General features: G+C 47.9%; 1 protein-coding gene across 2 annotated transcripts in view; it reads left to right on the top strand.

The window, feature by feature from the left end:
- GALNT13 (polypeptide N-acetylgalactosaminyltransferase 13) overlaps positions 1-18,420 on the top strand; it is a 65,794-nt gene that overhangs the window by 12,557 nt on the left and 34,817 nt on the right. For both annotated transcript variants that reach the window (XM_027656258.1, XM_027656259.1), the window contains exons 4-5: positions 10,942-11,110; positions 18,157-18,323. In XM_027656258.1, coding sequence (XP_027512059.1) covers positions 10,942-11,110; positions 18,157-18,323 — 336 coding nt within the window. The remainder of the gene's footprint in view (positions 1-10,941; positions 11,111-18,156; positions 18,324-18,420) is intronic.

Raw genomic sequence — 18,420 nt, 5'->3', positions numbered from 1 at the left:
AAAAGTAAGTATGGAAATGTAAATATAAAAAATAAATATGAACAGTGCATAGAAAATTTTGAAGATAAAAAATTAAATATGAAAAGGGAATAGAAAATGTTGAAGATAAAAAATTAATATGAAAATCAAATAGAAAAGTGAAAAAAAAAAAGCTTCAGTCAGAAAATGTCCTGTTTTTCCAGCACACTGACAGATATTCCTTCCTGGAGCAATATTGTTTCCTAAATTCCCATTAATTCTTATTATTGAGTAGTTCAAATATCAGATATCAGGAGGAAGGTTGCCAGGCTGGTTTGGAGTGAAATGGGTCTGGAAAAACATGTTTAAATCTGTGATTTGTGTCTCCTAAAAATGGAATTTCGTGTTCTGTACACGATTTGTGTCTGGGGGTAAATCCCATTGGGTTTATACAGATCAGGAATTTCGTGGAAAAACTTCACTAAAAATCTGGCAAGGGAGGGGGAAAAAAAAAGTCTTCTTTTCTGTGTGTGGTGTTTTGAAATGTTGTCAGTGGTTCTGTGGTTAAAGTGAAGTCAAATCCGTGTTATTTTCCAAGCAAAGGGAAAATCTGTCTCTCAAAGCTGGCAGGAAGGAGCAGGGTGAACTTTTATTGTGTTTCATAAAATATGATTTCATTCCCGGTTTTGGGATGGGGCTTGGAGCAACCTGGGCCGCTGGGAAGTGCTGTGGGTGGAGCAGGATGGGCTTTAAGGTCCTTTCCAACCCAAACCATTCCAGGATCCTGGGATTTCTGGCATTTATCCATTTAAAAAAACTGTTGGCTTAGAAAGCAGCAGGAAAACCTTTAGCAATATTGAGGAAATCTTTTAAACTGACAAGTGCAAAGCACAAGGTCCTCGTTCTAACAAGTGGTTACAATAAAAAAAAAATCAGGTTTGAAGCGTGAAAATTCATTTCAGCTTTTTTTATTTTTTTTTTTTTATAGCTCATTTCAGCGTTATTTTTATATTTTTATATGGTTTTGTACCTCATCTGAGCTGAGCTGGGCTGTGGGTTTAGGCTCGAGGGGAATTGTTCAGTGGGTGTTTTAAACCTTTGCTCGCTGGCACAACCACAGGAATATTGGGAGGCATCAGCAGAGCTTTTCAGCTGCACAGGGGGACAGAAAAATGACACAGTGCCGACAAAATTGAGATTATGTTCTCCCTTGCTGCCAACTTTAGTGCAGAGTGTGGTAGGACTGGCTTTTAAAGCTGGCTGGAAACTTCCAGCTGTCAGATCAGTTGTTGAAATATGATTTTTTCCCCCCTTACCCGGTACATTGAGGACTTTATAATGATTCTTTCTAGCTTTTTGGTTGATGTTTTGGAATAAATTGTTGTGTGAGAAACTCGTGTGGGTCTGTCCTGAAGGTATGAACAAAATATTGTTAATTTTAGCCAACAGCTCACATTTGAAGGGAGAAGGGCACAAGCAGTTGGGGTTTTTGACTTACTTAATTTTACTTTTTCTCTTGAGCATCCCCCACCCTTTTGTGAGATAAAATACCATCACATGGACAATGTTTTTCCATGTTTTATATTAAATTCCTGGATTTTTTTTAATTTGAAAGAGTGGAGTGCTTTGCTATGCTGCAGCTGGGGAGATTGATATCCTTTATATCAATTGATATCCTTTATATCCTTCCGTGTTTTACCCCCACACTGAGGGATCAGCAGCTGCAGATGGAACACAAGTTCATTTTGCACATCCCATTAATTATTCCTTGTGTGTTGGTCCCTTCCCTAATTGTCTGTCTTGCCTTATCTGAAGCTTTTTTCACCCTCAATCTTGGTTTAATTAAAGCATAATACAATTTTTAAAATAGAAATCCATCCATTTGCATTGCATTTCATGACTTTATTGTAGGACTGGATCAAAGCTGGAAATGTTGGAAGTGTTTAACTCTTGAGTTGCTCCATTTCTGCCCTTACAATTCCAAGATTGTCTTCCCAATATTTTCTTTCCTTCTCTTCCCTTGTAAATTTTTTGAGGTGAAATCAGAGGGTTTTTGGTGCAGCAGGTTCTGCTCTAGACCCAACCTGGTCTGGTGGAAGGTGTTGGGAAGGAAGGGGGTGGGACAAGATGGGCTTTAAGGTCCCTTCCAGCCCAAACAATTCCATGATTCCATGACTGTCACAGCCCCTGTTATCCCTCTGTGTTTGCAGTGAGTTCATGTCTGTGTTGGGCTGGTTGGAATGTTGAGAAGGTAAATCCTGGTGGGAGGCTGTGACAGGAATTTCCTCCCTCCAGCTGCTCGTTCCTCAGTCCAGGGCTGTGCAAAAAAAAAGCTGCAGGAGTGCTTTGGGAAAGGAATATTTTTGGCTGAGCAGGAGAAAAGTGACTTTTCCCCAGAGCTCTGCAGAAATGACCCCCCCCCAGAGGAGCCTGGGGTGCCCCGTTCTCTCATCAGCACAGAGCAGTGGCCACTTCAAATTCACAAAAAGTTACCCAAATTCATTTCTTGAAAGGAATCCCAATATAAACTAGTTTGGCAATTCTGGTGCAAGTGGATAAATTGAGAAATTGTGGAATCCCAGCATGGTTTGGGTTGGAAGGGACATTCAGGATCATCCCATTCCAAACCCCTGCCATGGGCAGGGACACCTTCCACCAGCCCAGGTTGCTCCAACCTGGCCTTGGACACTTCCAGGGATCCAGGGGCAGCCACAACTTCTTTGGGAATTCCATTCAGCCCCTCGCCACTCTCCCAGGCAGGAATTCCTTCCCACTATCCCATCTCTCCCTGCCCTCTGGCAGTGGGAAGCCATTCCCTGTGTCCTGTCCCTCCATCCCTTGTCCCAGCTCCCTCTCCAGCTGTTTTGTCCAGGTTTGTCTCGTGGAGCTGCTCAGGGGATCAAATTCTCTGCCTGGGGGTGGTCCTGGCTCCTCTGAGGACAATAAGTGTTTAGGGACTGTGACAAGGAACTGAAATGAAGCCCAAAACCATAAAAGACCCACCAACCACCCCCAAAACCCCCCAAACCAGGGAGATCTCCATAACCACAGAACCAGGCCATGGTTTGGCTTGGAAGGGACCTTACAGCCTGTGGGCAGCACATCCTGTGGAATTATCCCAGGGAATTCAGCGGGAGGTGTCCCAGGCACGGAGATGATCCTGCTGAATTACCAGCACAGTGTTCTCTGTGTAACTCTGAGATCTGAAAACCAAATAAAAACTTCAGTCAGCAAAGCCTTTCTCCATTAAGTGATAAGAACCTTTTGTAATAAAAACTTGTCAGTCTTTCACGGTTTAGGAATAATTGAACCGTGTTAAATTCTCTTGTTTTGGCCTTTATGGAGCTCCAATCTCCCTTCTCTGCTCCTCCACTGGAAATCAGGAGTTTAAATAGGGCTTTTTGGGGCCTGGTCCTCGTGGGTTCAGCAGTTTGTTCCGCTTCTGACAGTCTTAAAATTTAACTGCATTGAATTTTCCAGTTTTAAAACTTCATAAAATGGCAATTTGCCTAGTTTTGCCCCTTGGTGGAAGCTGTAATTCCGGGTGGGATGTGCTGTGACTTTGGCAGGGGCTGGTTTGGTGGGGGGTCCGAGTCTCCTGCTCATCCTGAGGCGTTTTTTTTTGTCACGTGCTTGAGGTGTTTTTGTGGAGCTTGTTCTGTCAAATGTTGCACTTCATGGGGACCTGGGTGGTTCTCCCTGCTGGGACACGTGTGGTGTCACTGGGAAATGTTTCTTTTATTAAGTTATGGAATCAGGGAATTGTTGAGGTTGGAAAAGACCTTTAAGATCATTGACTCCAACCCCACGGTCTCCACTGCACCACGTTCCCAAGTGCCACATCCACGTGTTTTTGAACATCTCCAGGGATGGGGACTCCACCTCTGCCCTGGGCAACCCCTTCCAAGCCTTACAACCCTTCCCATGAAAAACATTCCCTAATATCCAACCTGAACCTGCCCTCCTGTTGGGGCAGATGTCATCCGTGGGGTGTGCCAGGGTGTGGAGTTTTGGAGTTGGCTCCGTGAAGGAGAAGCCCACCAGCAGCTCCACTGGGAAAAACTGGGGTGGGAAGAGGCTTTTGGTGGCTTTTTTTGGGTGTTCTGACTTCTCAGAGCTCTGGTTCCCTTCGGAGGGGGAAAGATGTGGATCCTGGGTTAACATTTCAGTCGAGCAGTGAGTTGAATTTCCTCCAGGATCCCGTATCCAGGGTGTCCATTGTGGAGGGATCTGAGCACTCCTGAGGGGTTGTTGACACTTTAATCCCTAAATGTGACATGACAAGACAATGGAATTGAGAGATGTGCTGTGTAAAAAGCCTTGATATTTATATATTGTATTTGCTATACTTCAAGTATCCCTTTGGTCTTTCATTTTAAGGATGCTGGAGGCATTTCTATACATTCCTCCCAAAAAAACCCAGAGTGACAGTTCTGTTTGGTCAGAATTTTAAATATTCTTTTTTTTTCCTTTTGTTTCAGTGGTTCAAGTATTTTTAATTTTTTCACTGTGTGTTGACAATTTCTAGGACTCCTGAGTCTACCTGTAGGTAAAATATTCCTTATAGAAAATGCACAAAGTGGCTTTTGATATGTTAATTGTTACTTTTGGGGGGGTTTGAAGATGATTGTGTTTAAGGAAAGCATTATGCCACTGCTACAATGGGGATTTCTTCAACTGCCTTTAAACTGCTTCTTATGTCAGCTTTAATTAAATGGTTATTTCTGAAATAATTTTCTTTAGGGAATGTTGGGGACTTTCTGCAGATACAGAAGTTGCTGTGACGTTCTGAGGGTGTATTAAAAGAAAAAGATAAAACAAAAAAAACCCTTCAGAGTTGTGAACCACAAATAAGACAAGGCAGAGGATGCAACAGAAATGTGATTTATCTCGTGTTAAATTTTATGGGATGAGGACAGGATCAGTCTCAGGGAAAAAAACTCCTTACCCACAAGGAGGTTGTGCCCCTCAAATTAACTCTGAGCTAAACCTCCCTTGGTTTATTGTTTGTTTGTGCTGCTCCAGGGTACAAGGAATAATGAAAAATAATAAAAACATCCTTTAAATGTTCTAAAATCCCCAAATCCCAGGGTGGTTTGGGTGGGAAGGGACATTACAGCCCATCTCATTCCAGCCCCTGCCATGGGCAGGGACACCAGTGAGGGTGATAAACATGGATCCTTTCAGCTGGAAAACTAATCCTGCAAAACCTTAATTACTGGGTAATTTGGAAGATGAACTTGGTCTGGAGATTCTCTTAAACTCTGCTGGTTGTTTGTCTGAGGCTGCAGTTGAAAGGTTTATTTCTGTGTTCCTGGGCACACGTTTTGAGCCACCAGTGGGGGGTCACCTGCTTGTTTTGGGGGGATTTTCAGAGAGATTCATGAGTTGGTTCCCCATCAAAAACGACAGAACCAGGTGGGATCCTTTAGGAAGGTTTTTTCCTTCCTTTTCCACAGCTGTGGTATAAAAATTCGGACTATAAAAAGCAGTAGGAAGCTGAGAACACAGAGCTGGGAGCTCCAGACTGTCCCTAAATGCCTGATCCTACCCCTCCTTGCAGGTCTCCTTGGCACAATAATTCCCAGCAGCAATTACACTCCATCCTGGCAGCAGGTTTTAACTTGACCTTGCAATATTACAAAGAACTCAGCTATTAACTCCACTCCCAAATTGCTGCCTTTTCCATGGTTTTATTTCAGGAATGGCCGTTGTTTGCAAAAGGCACCTGAGAGTCTCCAGCAAGAGAAGTCCTGATGTCTTTGATTGTCATCATGTTCTCATCAGACCATTGTGGTATTTAAACCTTCACGTTGTTCTTGTGTCAGGAAGGACCTGGAGCTGCTGGAGAGAATCCAGAGGAGGTCCTGGAGCTGCTCCAAGGGCTGGAGCCCCTCTGCTCTGGAGCCAGGCTGGGAGAGCTGGGAATGTTCCCCTGGAGAAGAGAAGGCTCCAGGGAGAGCTGAGAGCCCCTTGCAGGGCCTAAAGGGGCTCCAGGAGAGCTGGAGAGGGACTGGGGACAAGGGATGGAGGGACAGGACACAGGGAATGGCTTCCCACTGCCAGAGGGCAGGGAGAGATGGGATATTGGGAAGGAATTCCTGGCTGGGAGGGTGGGGAGGGGCTGGCCCAGGTTGGGCAGAGAAGCTGTGGCTGCCCCTGGATCCCTGGAAGTGTCCAAGGCCAGGTTGGATGGGGCTTGGAGCAACCTGGGCTGGTGGAAGGTGTCCCTGCCCATGGCAGGGGGTGGGATGAGCTGATCTTTAACATCCCTTCCCACCCAACCCATTCCATGATTTTGGGATTTATGAATAGGATTAAACTTATTTATTTTTCCCAGAAGGAAAGGCAGCCACATCTGTGGTGTCCATGGCTGCAGCTGGGAAGGACTGGGATCCAGGGAACACCATTCCAGGTTTTGTTTTGGTGTTCCCCTGGTCTGGGTTGAGTGCTGCAAGAGGTGTTGTGAGAAACTGGTAAATTAGGGAGCAGTTTAAGGAATGCTTGGGAATCTTCCTGGCTCTTGTGAGGAGGAAAATACTACCCTCCTAATGAAACAAATATCTAAATTAATTTGAATTTAATTGACAATCTCTGTGTTTTATTGCCATTCTGAAACCTTCCAACCCCAGTGTCCATGGCTCTGTCATGCTGTGGGAAGAATTTGAGCCTGTTAGTGTGTGATTTCCATATCCCTGTGTGGAATTCCCTGGATATCACAGCTCCAGGCAGTATTTCAGCCCTTGTGTTGCAAATATTTGTTCTTAAATGTGTTCTTTTTGGGGACCAGGAGTAATGACTCTCCTTGCTGTGTGGCACTTCCTTGCTGCTGCACTTTGTGGAGCTGATACCTTCAAATTTGTTTAATTTAAAGTCTTTTAATCTTTACCCCGGGTAGCACACAGTGCCATAATGATGATGAGAACACATCCATTAATTTAGTTAATGCCTTCCCAAATTGCCAATTCTCTCATCCGTGGCAGCCTCGTGGAGCTGCTGTGGAGCAGAGGAGACGTCCCACCCCCACAGCACCTCCCCCAGGAATAAACAGATTTATGGATCCTCCCAGCACAGGCATCTGTTTGCCCACAGACCTTGTGCTGGGCTGGAAAGAGGTTTTACTGAGCTTTAGAATCCCAGAATCACTGGGGTTGGAAAAGCCCTCCAAGATCATCCAGTCCCCCCTGTGCCCGATGCCCCCCTTGTCCCCCAGCCCAGAGCACTGAGTGCCACGGCCAGGCCTTCCTGGGACACCTCCAGGGATGGGCACTCCAAACCTCCCTGGGCAGCCCCTGCCAAGGCCTGACCACCCTTTCCATGAGAAATTCCTCCTCATATCCAACCTGACCCTCCCCTGCTGCAATTTTCCCCTCTTTCCTCCCCCTTCTCCCCTTTCCTTTTTTTCTCCCCATTTTTTTCCATTTCTTTTTCCTTTTCCTTTTTCCTTTTCCTTTTTTTCTTCCCAGTGCACTTCCAGGATGGAATCTGTGTTGCTTCATTCCCCCTGTCACTCCTGTCCCTTGGCTGGTGTGTGTAGCTGGGAAATCAGGGGTTGGATGGGTCAGTGCTTGCTGAGATGTGACTGTTGTGGAAAGGATGAGATGTCCTTTGTTCCCCTGGGATTGCTCAGGCTGAGGGGATTGAGGGGCTGTGTGTGCCCTGGGGCTGATGGTTCCCTTTGGGTGCAAACAGGAAAACCTGAGGGATTTAAAGTTCCAATGTTGTGCAGAGCTGGCTGTGCCCAGAGCCCTGAGTGCCTTGGGCACCTCCAGGATGGGCACTCCAAACCTCCCTGGGCAGCCCGTGCCAGTGCCTGACCACCCTTTCCAGGAGGAAATTCCTCCTGATGTCCAACCTGAGCCTCCCCTGGCACAGCCTGAGGCCGTTCCCTCTCCTCCTGTCCCTTGTTCCCTGGCAGCAGAGCCCGACCCCCCCCAGCTCCCCCCTCCTGTCAGGGGGTTGCAGAGCCAGAAGGTCCCCCCTGAGCCTCCTTTTCTCCAGGCTGAGCCCCCCCAGCTCCCTCAGCCCCTCCTGCTGCTCCAGACCCTTCCCCAGCTCCTTCTCTTCCCTGCCCCAGCCCTGGAGGTGGGATGGGCACTGCCCTGGGGCTGGGACACACTGGTTTTCATACAAAAATATAAGAATTTCTGCATTTTTTGGATGAGAAGGTGCCTCCTTTCAGATCTCCTCTCAGGAACACCAGCCACTATCCCTTAAAAAAATTTCCCATCCCTCCCAAAGGGTGTTTTTTTGGAACTCTGCAGCTCAGTTTATTCTCTCACTCCAGACCTCCTTGCACCTCTTCAGCTGTTCTGCCTCGAGGCTACTGGGAGCAGAGGCAGCGTGGGCTGGGCTGTCTCCAGACAACATGTGTACCAGAAATGCTAAAAATGTCTTATTTCTGGCAGAAGTTACGAGTGCTGATGCTTTAGTATTGAAAAGCAACTCTTTTTGTGGAATCCTGGCACTCTTGTGTTGAGAAACACTGTGAAGTAAATGATCTATTTAATGATGTTTATGACAACTTTGCAGGATTTATCGCTGCTGTATAATTAAAACTAGAATTCTTTATGTTCTGGATTAAGATGAGGCCGTGTGGAGTTCTGAGCAGCAGAGATTCATCATGGACATGGCAAATCGATCCTTGACTTTATTGGATTCTGTGTGGAGTTTATGGCAACAAATTATCGGGGAAGGAATTGTTGATGGTGAAGGTGGGGAGGCCCCAGCACAGGTTGGGCAGAGAAGCTGTGGCTGCCCCTGGATCCCTGGAATGTCCAAGGCCAGGCTGGACGGGGCTTGGAGCAACCTGGGCTGGTGGAAAGTGTCCCTGCCTGTGGCACTGGATGGGTTTAGAGGTCCCTTCCCACCCAAACCAGTCTGGGATTCTGGGAACTCCATAAATTCCTAGCAAAGCAAACAAGGCTGTTTTAGTTTGCAGGCAAACTCTTCTTCTAGGGTGATTTTTCATGATTTTGAAACCAAAGTAGTCCCTGCAAGGAGCTGTTCACCTTGTACCCCCTGTGCAATTCCAGGGGGAGCTGCACACACTTCCCACTTTTCCAAGGAGGCATCTCCCTTAATTCCATGCACTAGTTGCACCAGGGAGCAGTGATTCAGCACTCCTCCTCGTTAACCTGCTGAAGGGAGTTGCAAATATTTTGGAAGAGTGCCTTTTTTTATTATTTAAAAGCAAATCCATCCTCCAGAACCAGCTTTACCTTCAAGGCCAGGGCAGAGCAGCTCCTCCCCGATGCCCGTCCTGGAGCACACGGGAGCAGGGAGCTGACTCCAGGGGTGCCCACGAGGAATGGAAATGCTGGTTTTCCAGCTTTTTGCCTGCAGCCATTTTTCATCATCTGTCAGCACCGAAGGAGCTCCTTTGGAAATGCAAACAGCCCCTCCCCAGGGCTCGGTGCAAGCTCCGAGGTCTGCGGGGCAGTGGGGAATAGAGAGCCCGGAATTCGAGATAAAGAAAGGGAAAGAAAAGCCAAGCTCGATGGATTTCAAAGCCTTCAATTTGTTTAACAATTCAGCACAGGCACTGCCCGGGGACTGCTGCCCGAACACGCCCGACAACGCCGGGCAGATCCAAGGATTTATGATCCTTGCTGGGTTTTTGTTGCTTTTTCACCCCAAATGTTGGGTTTTCTCCCTTATCCTTCTCCTGCAGGAGCTGCCCTTTGGTTGTGAGCTGGGAATAACCCCGATAACCCTGCACATGGAACGGGGCACAGAGGGCAGGGCTGGGGCTCCATCCCTGTGCATCCCTGAGCCGGGATGGGAATGCCCCGGGAACCTGGGGCGGTCAGGAAGTCATTCCACACTCATTCATGGATTTTATCCTTCCCCTGCATCAGGAGCAGCACCTGGATGTGCTGCAACAGCAAGGAATTCCTCACTTCTGCTGGGATTACAGCAAAGGTGGAACTGCTTTGGGATAGGCCTGGAATCGTAATGTGGGGACTCCAGGGACTGTTGTATCCAATGGGATTCCCTTGGGATGAGGGGCTTGGGGGTTAACATGGTTTGGGGTTGGCAGCATCCCTCTTTCCATGTCTGAGCAGAGCTGCTGATCCCTCTCACCTGGAGCTGGGACTGGAATTTGTGACTGCACTGCTACTTAATGTCATTTAAAAAAATTTATGTGTATATATATATATATAAAGTAAATAATTAACTTATTTATTGATACAATCAACATAAATATATAAAATTCTAAATAACATTAATAAAATAATATTAGCATTTATTTATTTTATCTCAGAGAATTCATCTCACAGCCCAAACCATTTGGAAGCGCCGCTGGCAGGGAATATTATAATTATTTCTGCACATGGGATTTTTCCTTTCTTTCCCTCAACTGTTCCCTAAAAAGGCAGGATGTATCTTGTTTGTGATACTTGAGGTGATACTGTGGTTTTCCTTAACATTCAAAACACAAATATTTCCCCAAAATAATCTCTAATAAGATGTAAAAGACCCTCTGTAGGGTTGGAATATTATAATTTCCTCTCTGCCACTGAAGATTGTTTAATTATTTACCAGGATGGGATTGTGCTGCTACATGCCTGGGAATTAAAACTGAATAAAAAATAGAAGGAATTGGTTAAAATTTCATTGATATACATGTTCTTCAGGTGTTTCCAGCATCCATAGAAGTGATTTCCAAATGTTTTCTGTCTGCAGGTTCTCACAGCACAGCTTCTGGTGCTGCGATCCTGCTGGAAATCTCTTGGGAATTGTCATTTATTGTTGTTGTGATTATGGCCAAGAGCTGCAGGTGAACAGATCTGGGGGGTTTAATCATCTCAGAGTAAAACCAGATGTACATTTGGATCAGGATGGAGAGAAAACCTCCCAGTGGAGCAGGGAAAACGTGTGTTTTTATTGGATTTTAGCATTCCCTGTTGAACACCAAACCCCGCCGGATAAATCCGACACCGCCCAGCTGGAAGTGGCTTTTTGCTGTTTGTGTTGCAGCCGTTATTTCCCGGAACCAGGAAGGGCCAGGAGAGATGGGAAAGGCCGTGCTCATTCCCAAGGACGACCAGGAGAAGATGAAGGAGCTGTTTAAGATCAACCAGTTCAACCTGATGGCCAGTGACCTGATCGCCCTGAACCGCAGCCTGCCCGACGTGCGGCTGGACGGGTGAGTCTGAGGGCATGGAAGGGGCTGGGGGGGAAGGGACATTGGGAATCATCCCATTCCAAACCCCTGCCACAGGCAGGGACACCTTCCACCAGCCCAGGTTGCTCCAAGCCCTGTCCAACCTGGCCTTGGACACTCCCAGGGATCCAGGGGCAACCACAGCTTCTCTGGGCAACCTGGGCCAGGGCCTCCCCACCCTCCCAGCCAGCAATTCCTTCCCAATATCCCATCTAACCCTGCCCTCTGGCAGTGGGAACACATATCTATGAACATATATCTGTTTTTCACAGCTTCTCCTCTCTCCTCTCTTCTTCTCCTCTTTTCTCTTATCTTTTTTCTTTTCTCTGCTTTTTCTCTTCTCTTCCCAACCTTCCCTTCCTTTCCCAAACCTCCCCTTCTATTCCCTTCCCAAACCTTCCATTCTCTTCTCCTCCCAAACATTCCCAATGTTCCCTTCCCTTCCCAAACCTTCCCTTCCCAAACCTTCCCTCCCCTCCCCTCCCCTTCCCAAACCTCCTCTTTCCTTCCCCTCCCCTCCCTTCCCCTCCTCTTCCCTTCCCAAACCTTCCATTCTCTTCTCTTCCCAAACATTCCCAATGTTCCCTTCCCTTCCCAAACCTTCCATTCTCTTCTCTTCTCAAACATTCCCAATGTTCCCTTCCCTTCCCTTCCCAGACCTTCCATTCTCTTCTCTTCCCAAACATTCCCCATGTTCCCTTCCCTTCCCAAACCTTCCCAAACCTTCCCTTCCCAAACCTTCTCTTCCCTTCCCATGTCCTGTCCCTCCCTCCCTTGTCCCCAGTCCCTCTCCAGCTCTCCTGGAGCCCCTTTAGGCTCTAAGCTCTCCCTGGAACCTTCACTTCTCCATAACAAAGCACCCTCCTGTGCCTCTTATCACCTGGAATAATTTAAATATTTTGATCTTCAGGGAAAACTTTATTCCCGAGGCTTTGAAAAGATAAAAACATCTATGTCTGCTTTACAAATTTCCGGAGCTCTGCTGTCAGCCGTTAAAAATTGACATTTTACAGCTGATAAAGAGAAAATGCTGCCAATGCCAAAATCTATTCCCTTTCCTTTTGTCCCTAGACATTTTCTGGAGCATCTATCGAAGAGTTTTGCAATAATTTAAAAACTGAAGGGGGCTTGGAGGGTTTTTTTATTTTGATTTTTAATTTTAGTAGCTTATAATTTGTGAGGGAAGCCTGAAGTTTGTGTGTCGTGACTTGGGGGCTGTGGCAGAGCTTGAGAGGGAGTTTCACCAAGTCCACTGAGTTATTTTCAGTGGAATTTGCAGAGGAAAACTTTTGCATAACAGGACATTTTCCAGAGAATCTCCAACTGGAATTTCGTGTGTGGAGCATTATCCAAACTTCCTGCTTTTGGAAATAGATTTTTAGAGGTGGGATTTTTTTTCCCCCACAGAATTGTAATAGAAACCTTGTGTTTATTGGATTTTGTCTTTTTCCAGTTCATTTTTTTGCCCTGTTTTCCTTTTTTGCCCTGTTCTGTAAATCCCCATGTCTGATTTATAGGTACAGCAGCTTATAACCAACAAAAATTGTGATAAATAAAAGCAAAATTAATCACTTATACACAAGTGATCGGGTCTTGTAAAATGTCCCATTACTTTGGCTTTTTGAGCTGAATTGTCACTTGGCTCAAGTTTTTCTAATTATGCTTTGATTGAAATGAAATCCTTCAGGTTCCCATGAGGTTTTAAATGACATTAATGCTTTTTTTGCCTGGATTTTATTCCCAAATGCCCGCAAAGAACAGAAGGAGAAGGGGAATATTCACCTCAGTGACTGGTTGTGCTCAGCTGGAGGGAGAAGGGCTGTTTAACACTGAGGGAAATGTGTCTAAATGCATTTTCCTGATGAAAAGAAGTTTTGTCTTCTCTGGTGAAAGGACAGAAAGCATTGAGAAAAATAATTTCCCCATTTTCCTCCTCAGACAGAAGCTTTCTGTACATCCTCTGTCTTTAGGGAGTATCAGATTGTTCCAAAAACCAATTTATAATGGTTTACTCTTAAGGAAGAATATGATTTTATGGTTTAATATGTTTAGTGTGTGACAGAGAGACTGATTTTTATTGACACGGGAACAGAGAGCCCAGGTTTGCACTGGCTTTGATTTTCCCTTTATCAGTGCAGGGTTTGGGATGTTTTTTTGTGGCAAAAGAAGGTGAGGAGAAGGAAATAAAATTAAAAAAAAAATACTCTTGCTGGACGTGTCTTGTGGGAAGTTTGTGATGAACTGTTTAGGTTTGGGTGCTGCTGTGTCAGGGGGGGATCCTGAGCTCGGGGAGGGAGGGATGTGACCCAGGGGTGAAGGTGGTAGATGGGTGTTATTGGGGTGTAAAGGTGGTAAATCAGATGGGTTTTATTGGGGTGTAAAGGTGATAAATCAGATGGGTGTCATCGAGGTGTGAAGGTCATAAATCAGATGGGTGTCATTGACGTGGAAATGGGTTCAGTCAGTGTGTGGTTGTGGTGCAGCTGCACCAAATGCAGCAGAAAACTCGAGGCCAGAGGGATCTGAAGTGATCTGGAAGGTGGGGTCAAGTAACAAGTGACAGGAAAGTGTTTCACCACTGGAATACTCAGCCTATGGAATGATCTCCCCAGGGAAGTGGTGGATTCTACCCCAGGTTGCTCCAAGCCCCGTCCAGCCTGGCCTTGGACACTTCCAGGGATCCAGGGGCAGCCACAGCTTCTCTGCCCAACCTGGGCCAGGGCCTCCCCACCCTCCCAGCCAGGAATTCCTTCCCAATATCCCATCTGTCCCTGCCCTCTGGCAGTGGGAAGCCATTCCCTGTGTCCTGTCCCTCCATCCCTTGTCCCCAGTCCCTCTCCAGCTCTCCTGGAACCCCTTCAGGCCCTGCAAGGGGCTCTCAGCTCTCCCCAGAGCCTTCTCTTCTCCAGGTGAACCCCCCCAGCTCTCCCAGCCTGGCTCCAGAGTCAGTGAGAGTTTGCTCTGATTTGTGTGAGAAGGAGTTCCCTCCTGAAGATCCCCCAAAATCCCCCTCCCAGGAGCTCTCTGGGAGCAATGTGGCTCCAGAGTTGGTATTTCAATGCCATCTCCTGTGCCATCTCACACTGTCACACAAACAGTTTATTTTGCCTCCCATTATGTCCAGAATTGTCTCCCAAAGAACGTCCCCTGACTGCCTGAGTCCTGTTGGGAATGGCCAACTAGAAGATTTTAATCAGTGCCAGCTCTAATTTGAAGTAGCTATTGATTAAACCTTAAACCAGTTTAATTCAACAGAGAAATGCTTAATTCTATTTCTAAGTATTTTCTGCAGCAGGGGAAGAAATCCATCTTCAATCTTTTCTGGCTGAGTAAGGTTGCAAGTGCTTGTCTCCAAGTTGCTAGACCGTTATAATTGGATTTTCTTACTGAAATGTAGGTTGAAAGTAGCTCCTGTGTGAGTATTTGTGCTTAGGAGCATCCACTTCTGAGCAGAAATGTGATTTTTTAGAGAGGAATCATGGCTTGAATGTGGTGCTACAGTTTAGTGGTGGATTCTGTGAAGCAAAACCCTTGAGAGGTGGTCCCAGGGTGGGGGGAAAGGCTCAGGAAGGAGCAGTTCAGGACTGAAAACCAATGTCTGTGAGAATTTCCCTGGTGAAACATCCATGAAAATCCTCCCATGCCCCAAATCCCTGCTCAGGGCAGGAAGCCTTGCCTAGATTTTTTAGGTGAGACCACTATTTGCTGTTCCTGCAACTCAGCCCAGATAAAGGAGGGTAAATGGGTTTATTTTGTGGTGTTCAGCTCTAATCCATTTGTCCCGTGAGATGCACTTCAGGAAGACACGTGGGATTGACACATTTAAGGGAGCCCAGTGTTACCTCAGCTCTGCTTTTCCTCAGCAGCTCATCCCTGGCCAGTCCCTGTGTCCCCCCAGGCTGCTCCAGCCCCTCTGGAGCAGAGTCCTTCCCACCCCAGGAGTCACTGGGAATTGCAAGGGGCAGGGCTGCCTCAAAAATTGGAAATATTCCCTGTATGAGATCATGTTTTAGCAGGGCCTGGAGGGACAGGACACAGGGAATGGCTTCCCAATGCCAGAGGGCAGGGGTAGATGGGATATTGGGAAAGAATTCCCAACTGGGAGGGTGGGGAGGCCCTGGCACAGGTTGGGCAGGGAAGCTGTGGCTGCCCCTGGATCCCTGGAAGTGTCCAAGGCCAGGTTGGATGGGGTTGGAGCAACCTGGGCTGGTGGAAGGTGTCCCTGCCCGTGGCACTGGATGAGCTTTAAGGTCCTTCCAACCCAAACCAGTCTGAAATTCTGCAGTTCTGTGAAAATCCTGGTGCAAACCTTGCTGCTCCCACAATTTGCCCACATCCCATGGGAAGAGCAGGGAACAGGGAGAGTTTTGCTCTGTTTCCATGTCACTGATCATGGGGAAACGTGTTTTTCTGCCATTCAAACAGCTGCATTGATTTCATGTGTATTCATAAGGTGACAGCTGGTGGCTGCAGGAACGAAAACAGGGATTGTGGGACAGGGATTCCAGTGTTGTGAGAGTTAACAATCAGTGAGTATTGTACAGTGCAGGGGGGGAGGGAGACTGAGTGTCTGGGAGCCTGTGAGGAGCAGGAGACTGATCCATCAATTCTTCAGCATGGGCTGGATTTCTGAATTGGAAAAATGAGTCTGTGAGTCACTGTTTGGTTTCAGTGAAGGGTTTTATCTGTCGTGTGCTCACAGTCCCTGGGCTCTGAGGTGTGGTGGGAGTACAGACTGTGGGAAGCTGTGTCATGGAGCTGGGGAAGGGGCTGGAGCAGCAGGAGCAGCTGAGGGAGCTGGTGGGGCTCAGCCTGGAGAAAGGGAGGCTCAGGGGGGACCTTCTGGCTCTGCAACCCCCTGACAGGAGGGGGGAGCCGGTGGGGGGGGGGCCGGGCTCTGCTGCCAGGGAACAAGGGACAGGAGGAGAGGGAATGGCCTCAGGCTGTGCCAGGGGAGGGTCAAGTTGGATATTGGGAGAATTCCTTCAGGGAAAGAGGTGTCAAGCCCAAAGAGGTGGATGAGCACCAGGGGCAGAGCGTGACCGTGCCCAGCCAGGAGCAAGGAGCTCAGGGTACAGATCAGTCACCTTTGGCTGAGGTTGTACTTGTTTTCCATCACACTTCCTGCAAATGGGAATGGCTTTGAGAGCAGGAACAGTGATGGTACATCCACTGTGTGCTTGTGTTCTTGCTGAGCTTTGCTGCTTAACTTTTGAGGTGAATCAGAGACTCGGGAAAATTGTTGCGAGGGAGTTCAGTGAAAACTAATCGATGTCTCACTTCCTCCAGAGGACTGGTAAAAGCCAAACCTTCCCATGCAGAGCAGCCTCCCCTCACAGCAATTCGTGTTTCAGTGCCTGTGTCTCCAGTTTGCCTCCTCCCTTCCTCTCCATCCCCTTCAACCACCTGGACACAGCAGGTTCCCCCAGGGCGGTGCCGTGGCTGCTTCCCACCCCTTTTCATAGAATCATAGAATCAGCTGGGTTGGAAGGGACCTCTGAGGTCATCAAGTCCAACCCTTGATCCAACCCCACTGTGGTTCTCAGCCCATGGCACTGATGCCACGTCCAGTCTCATCTTAAAAACCTCCAGGGATGGAGAATCCACCACTTCCCTGGGCAGCCCATTCCAATGGCTGAGCACTCTCTCTGGAAAGAAATTCTTTCTGATATCCAACCTAAACCTCCCCTGGCACAGCTGAAGACAGAGCCCTCTTGTCTTGCTGATTGTTGCCTGGGAAAAGAGACCAACCCCCCCCGGCTCCCCCCTCCTGTCAGGGAGTTGCAGAGAGTGAGGAGGTCTCCCCGTAGCCTCCTCTTCTCCAGGCTGAGCCCCCCCAGCTCCCTCAGCCTCTCCTCACAGCACTTGTGCTCCAGTCCCTTCCCCAGCCTCGTTGCTCTTCTCTGGAGCTGCTCCAGCCCCTCAATGTCCTTCCTGAGCTGAGGGCCCAGAACTGGACACAGCACTCCAGGGGTGGCCTCACCAGCGCTGAGTCCAGGGCAAGAATCACTTCCCTGGACCTGTTGGCCACACTGTTCCTGAGCCAGGCCAGGATCCATTGGCCTTCTTGGCCACCTGGGCACACTCTGGCTCCTGTTCAGCTTCCTGTCCATCCCCACTCCCAGCTCCCTTCCTGCCTGGCTGCTCTCCAGCCCCTCTGGCCCAGCCTGGAGCTGCCGGGGGTTGTTGTGACCCAAGTGCAGGACCCGGCACTTGGCCTGGTTGAGCCTCATCCCGTTCAGTAGAGCCCTTTGGGGATTGTTACAACCCAACCCAGAAAAAAGGGGAGGGGGGTAACCCAGGTTCTTATCAATAATTTCCCTGGGGTGGATTAGAGTGAAATGACACTGAATAATCGGTGTTTGAAAACATAGATAGGTAGAGTTTATTTTAGACATATCTAGGTAGGGTTCATTTTAAACACATATAGGTAGGGTTCATTTTAGCAATTTTGTTTGAACAGGTATATTAGCATTTTGGCTGTTGTCATCTATATCATCTATCACAGGGATAACCCCTGGAGGGGAAAATGCATAAGGGAGAGAAAGGAAAGACAGGATAAGGCTAAGGGAGAGTAAGGGAAAGAAAAGCTGAGAGTGGACAGATGCCTATAGTCACCACCCACGGGGTCCAGTGATGAAACTTGGGAGTTACAGCTTCCATGTCTGTCAGTTGAAGTGGTGGCCTTGATCTGTTGGGGGTGAAGGAGAGAAGCCCCCACACTCCAAGAAGTTATGAGTTATTATATCCATGGTTAGTGTCACAGGCCACATCAGGAACCCCCAACCTCTCCTGGGTCTGTGCTGAGTCTCCATGAGGGGCCTGGTCAAAGGGTTTTTCCCACCTTTCAAGATTGGCAGAGGGGGGTGGGGATGGGCTTTGATGGGCCATCAGAGCTCTAGTGTAAAAGCCCTGCAGAAGCCTACAAAAGTCCCTTGGCAATCCCAGAATGCATAAATCATCAGCCATTTCAGCCTCCGACAGGGATATTTTAAACACTGACCTCCCTTTCCCTGTGTCTGGGGCAGGTGCAAGACGAAGGTGTACCCCGAGGAGCTGCCCAACACGAGCGTGGTGATCGTGTTCCACAACGAGGCCTGGAGCACCCTGCTGCGCACCGTGGCCAGCGTCATCAACCGCTCGCCCCCGCGCCTGCTCCGCGAGATCATCCTGGTGGACGACGCCAGCGAGAGAGGTGGGGCTCTGGGATGCCCATTTTGTGCCCCAAAAGGCGTGGTGGAACCACTCAATCTCTGAGTCTTTAAGCAGCGAGGGATTTATTTCAGGTGATG

The sequence above is a fragment of the Corapipo altera genome, unplaced genomic scaffold (assembly GCF_003945725.1).
Source record: "Corapipo altera isolate COAL_440 unplaced genomic scaffold, ASM394572v1 68, whole genome shotgun sequence".
Classification (NCBI taxonomy): Eukaryota; Metazoa; Chordata; class Aves; order Passeriformes; family Pipridae; genus Corapipo; species Corapipo altera.
This window is presented reverse-complemented; position numbering and strand designations above follow the sequence as displayed.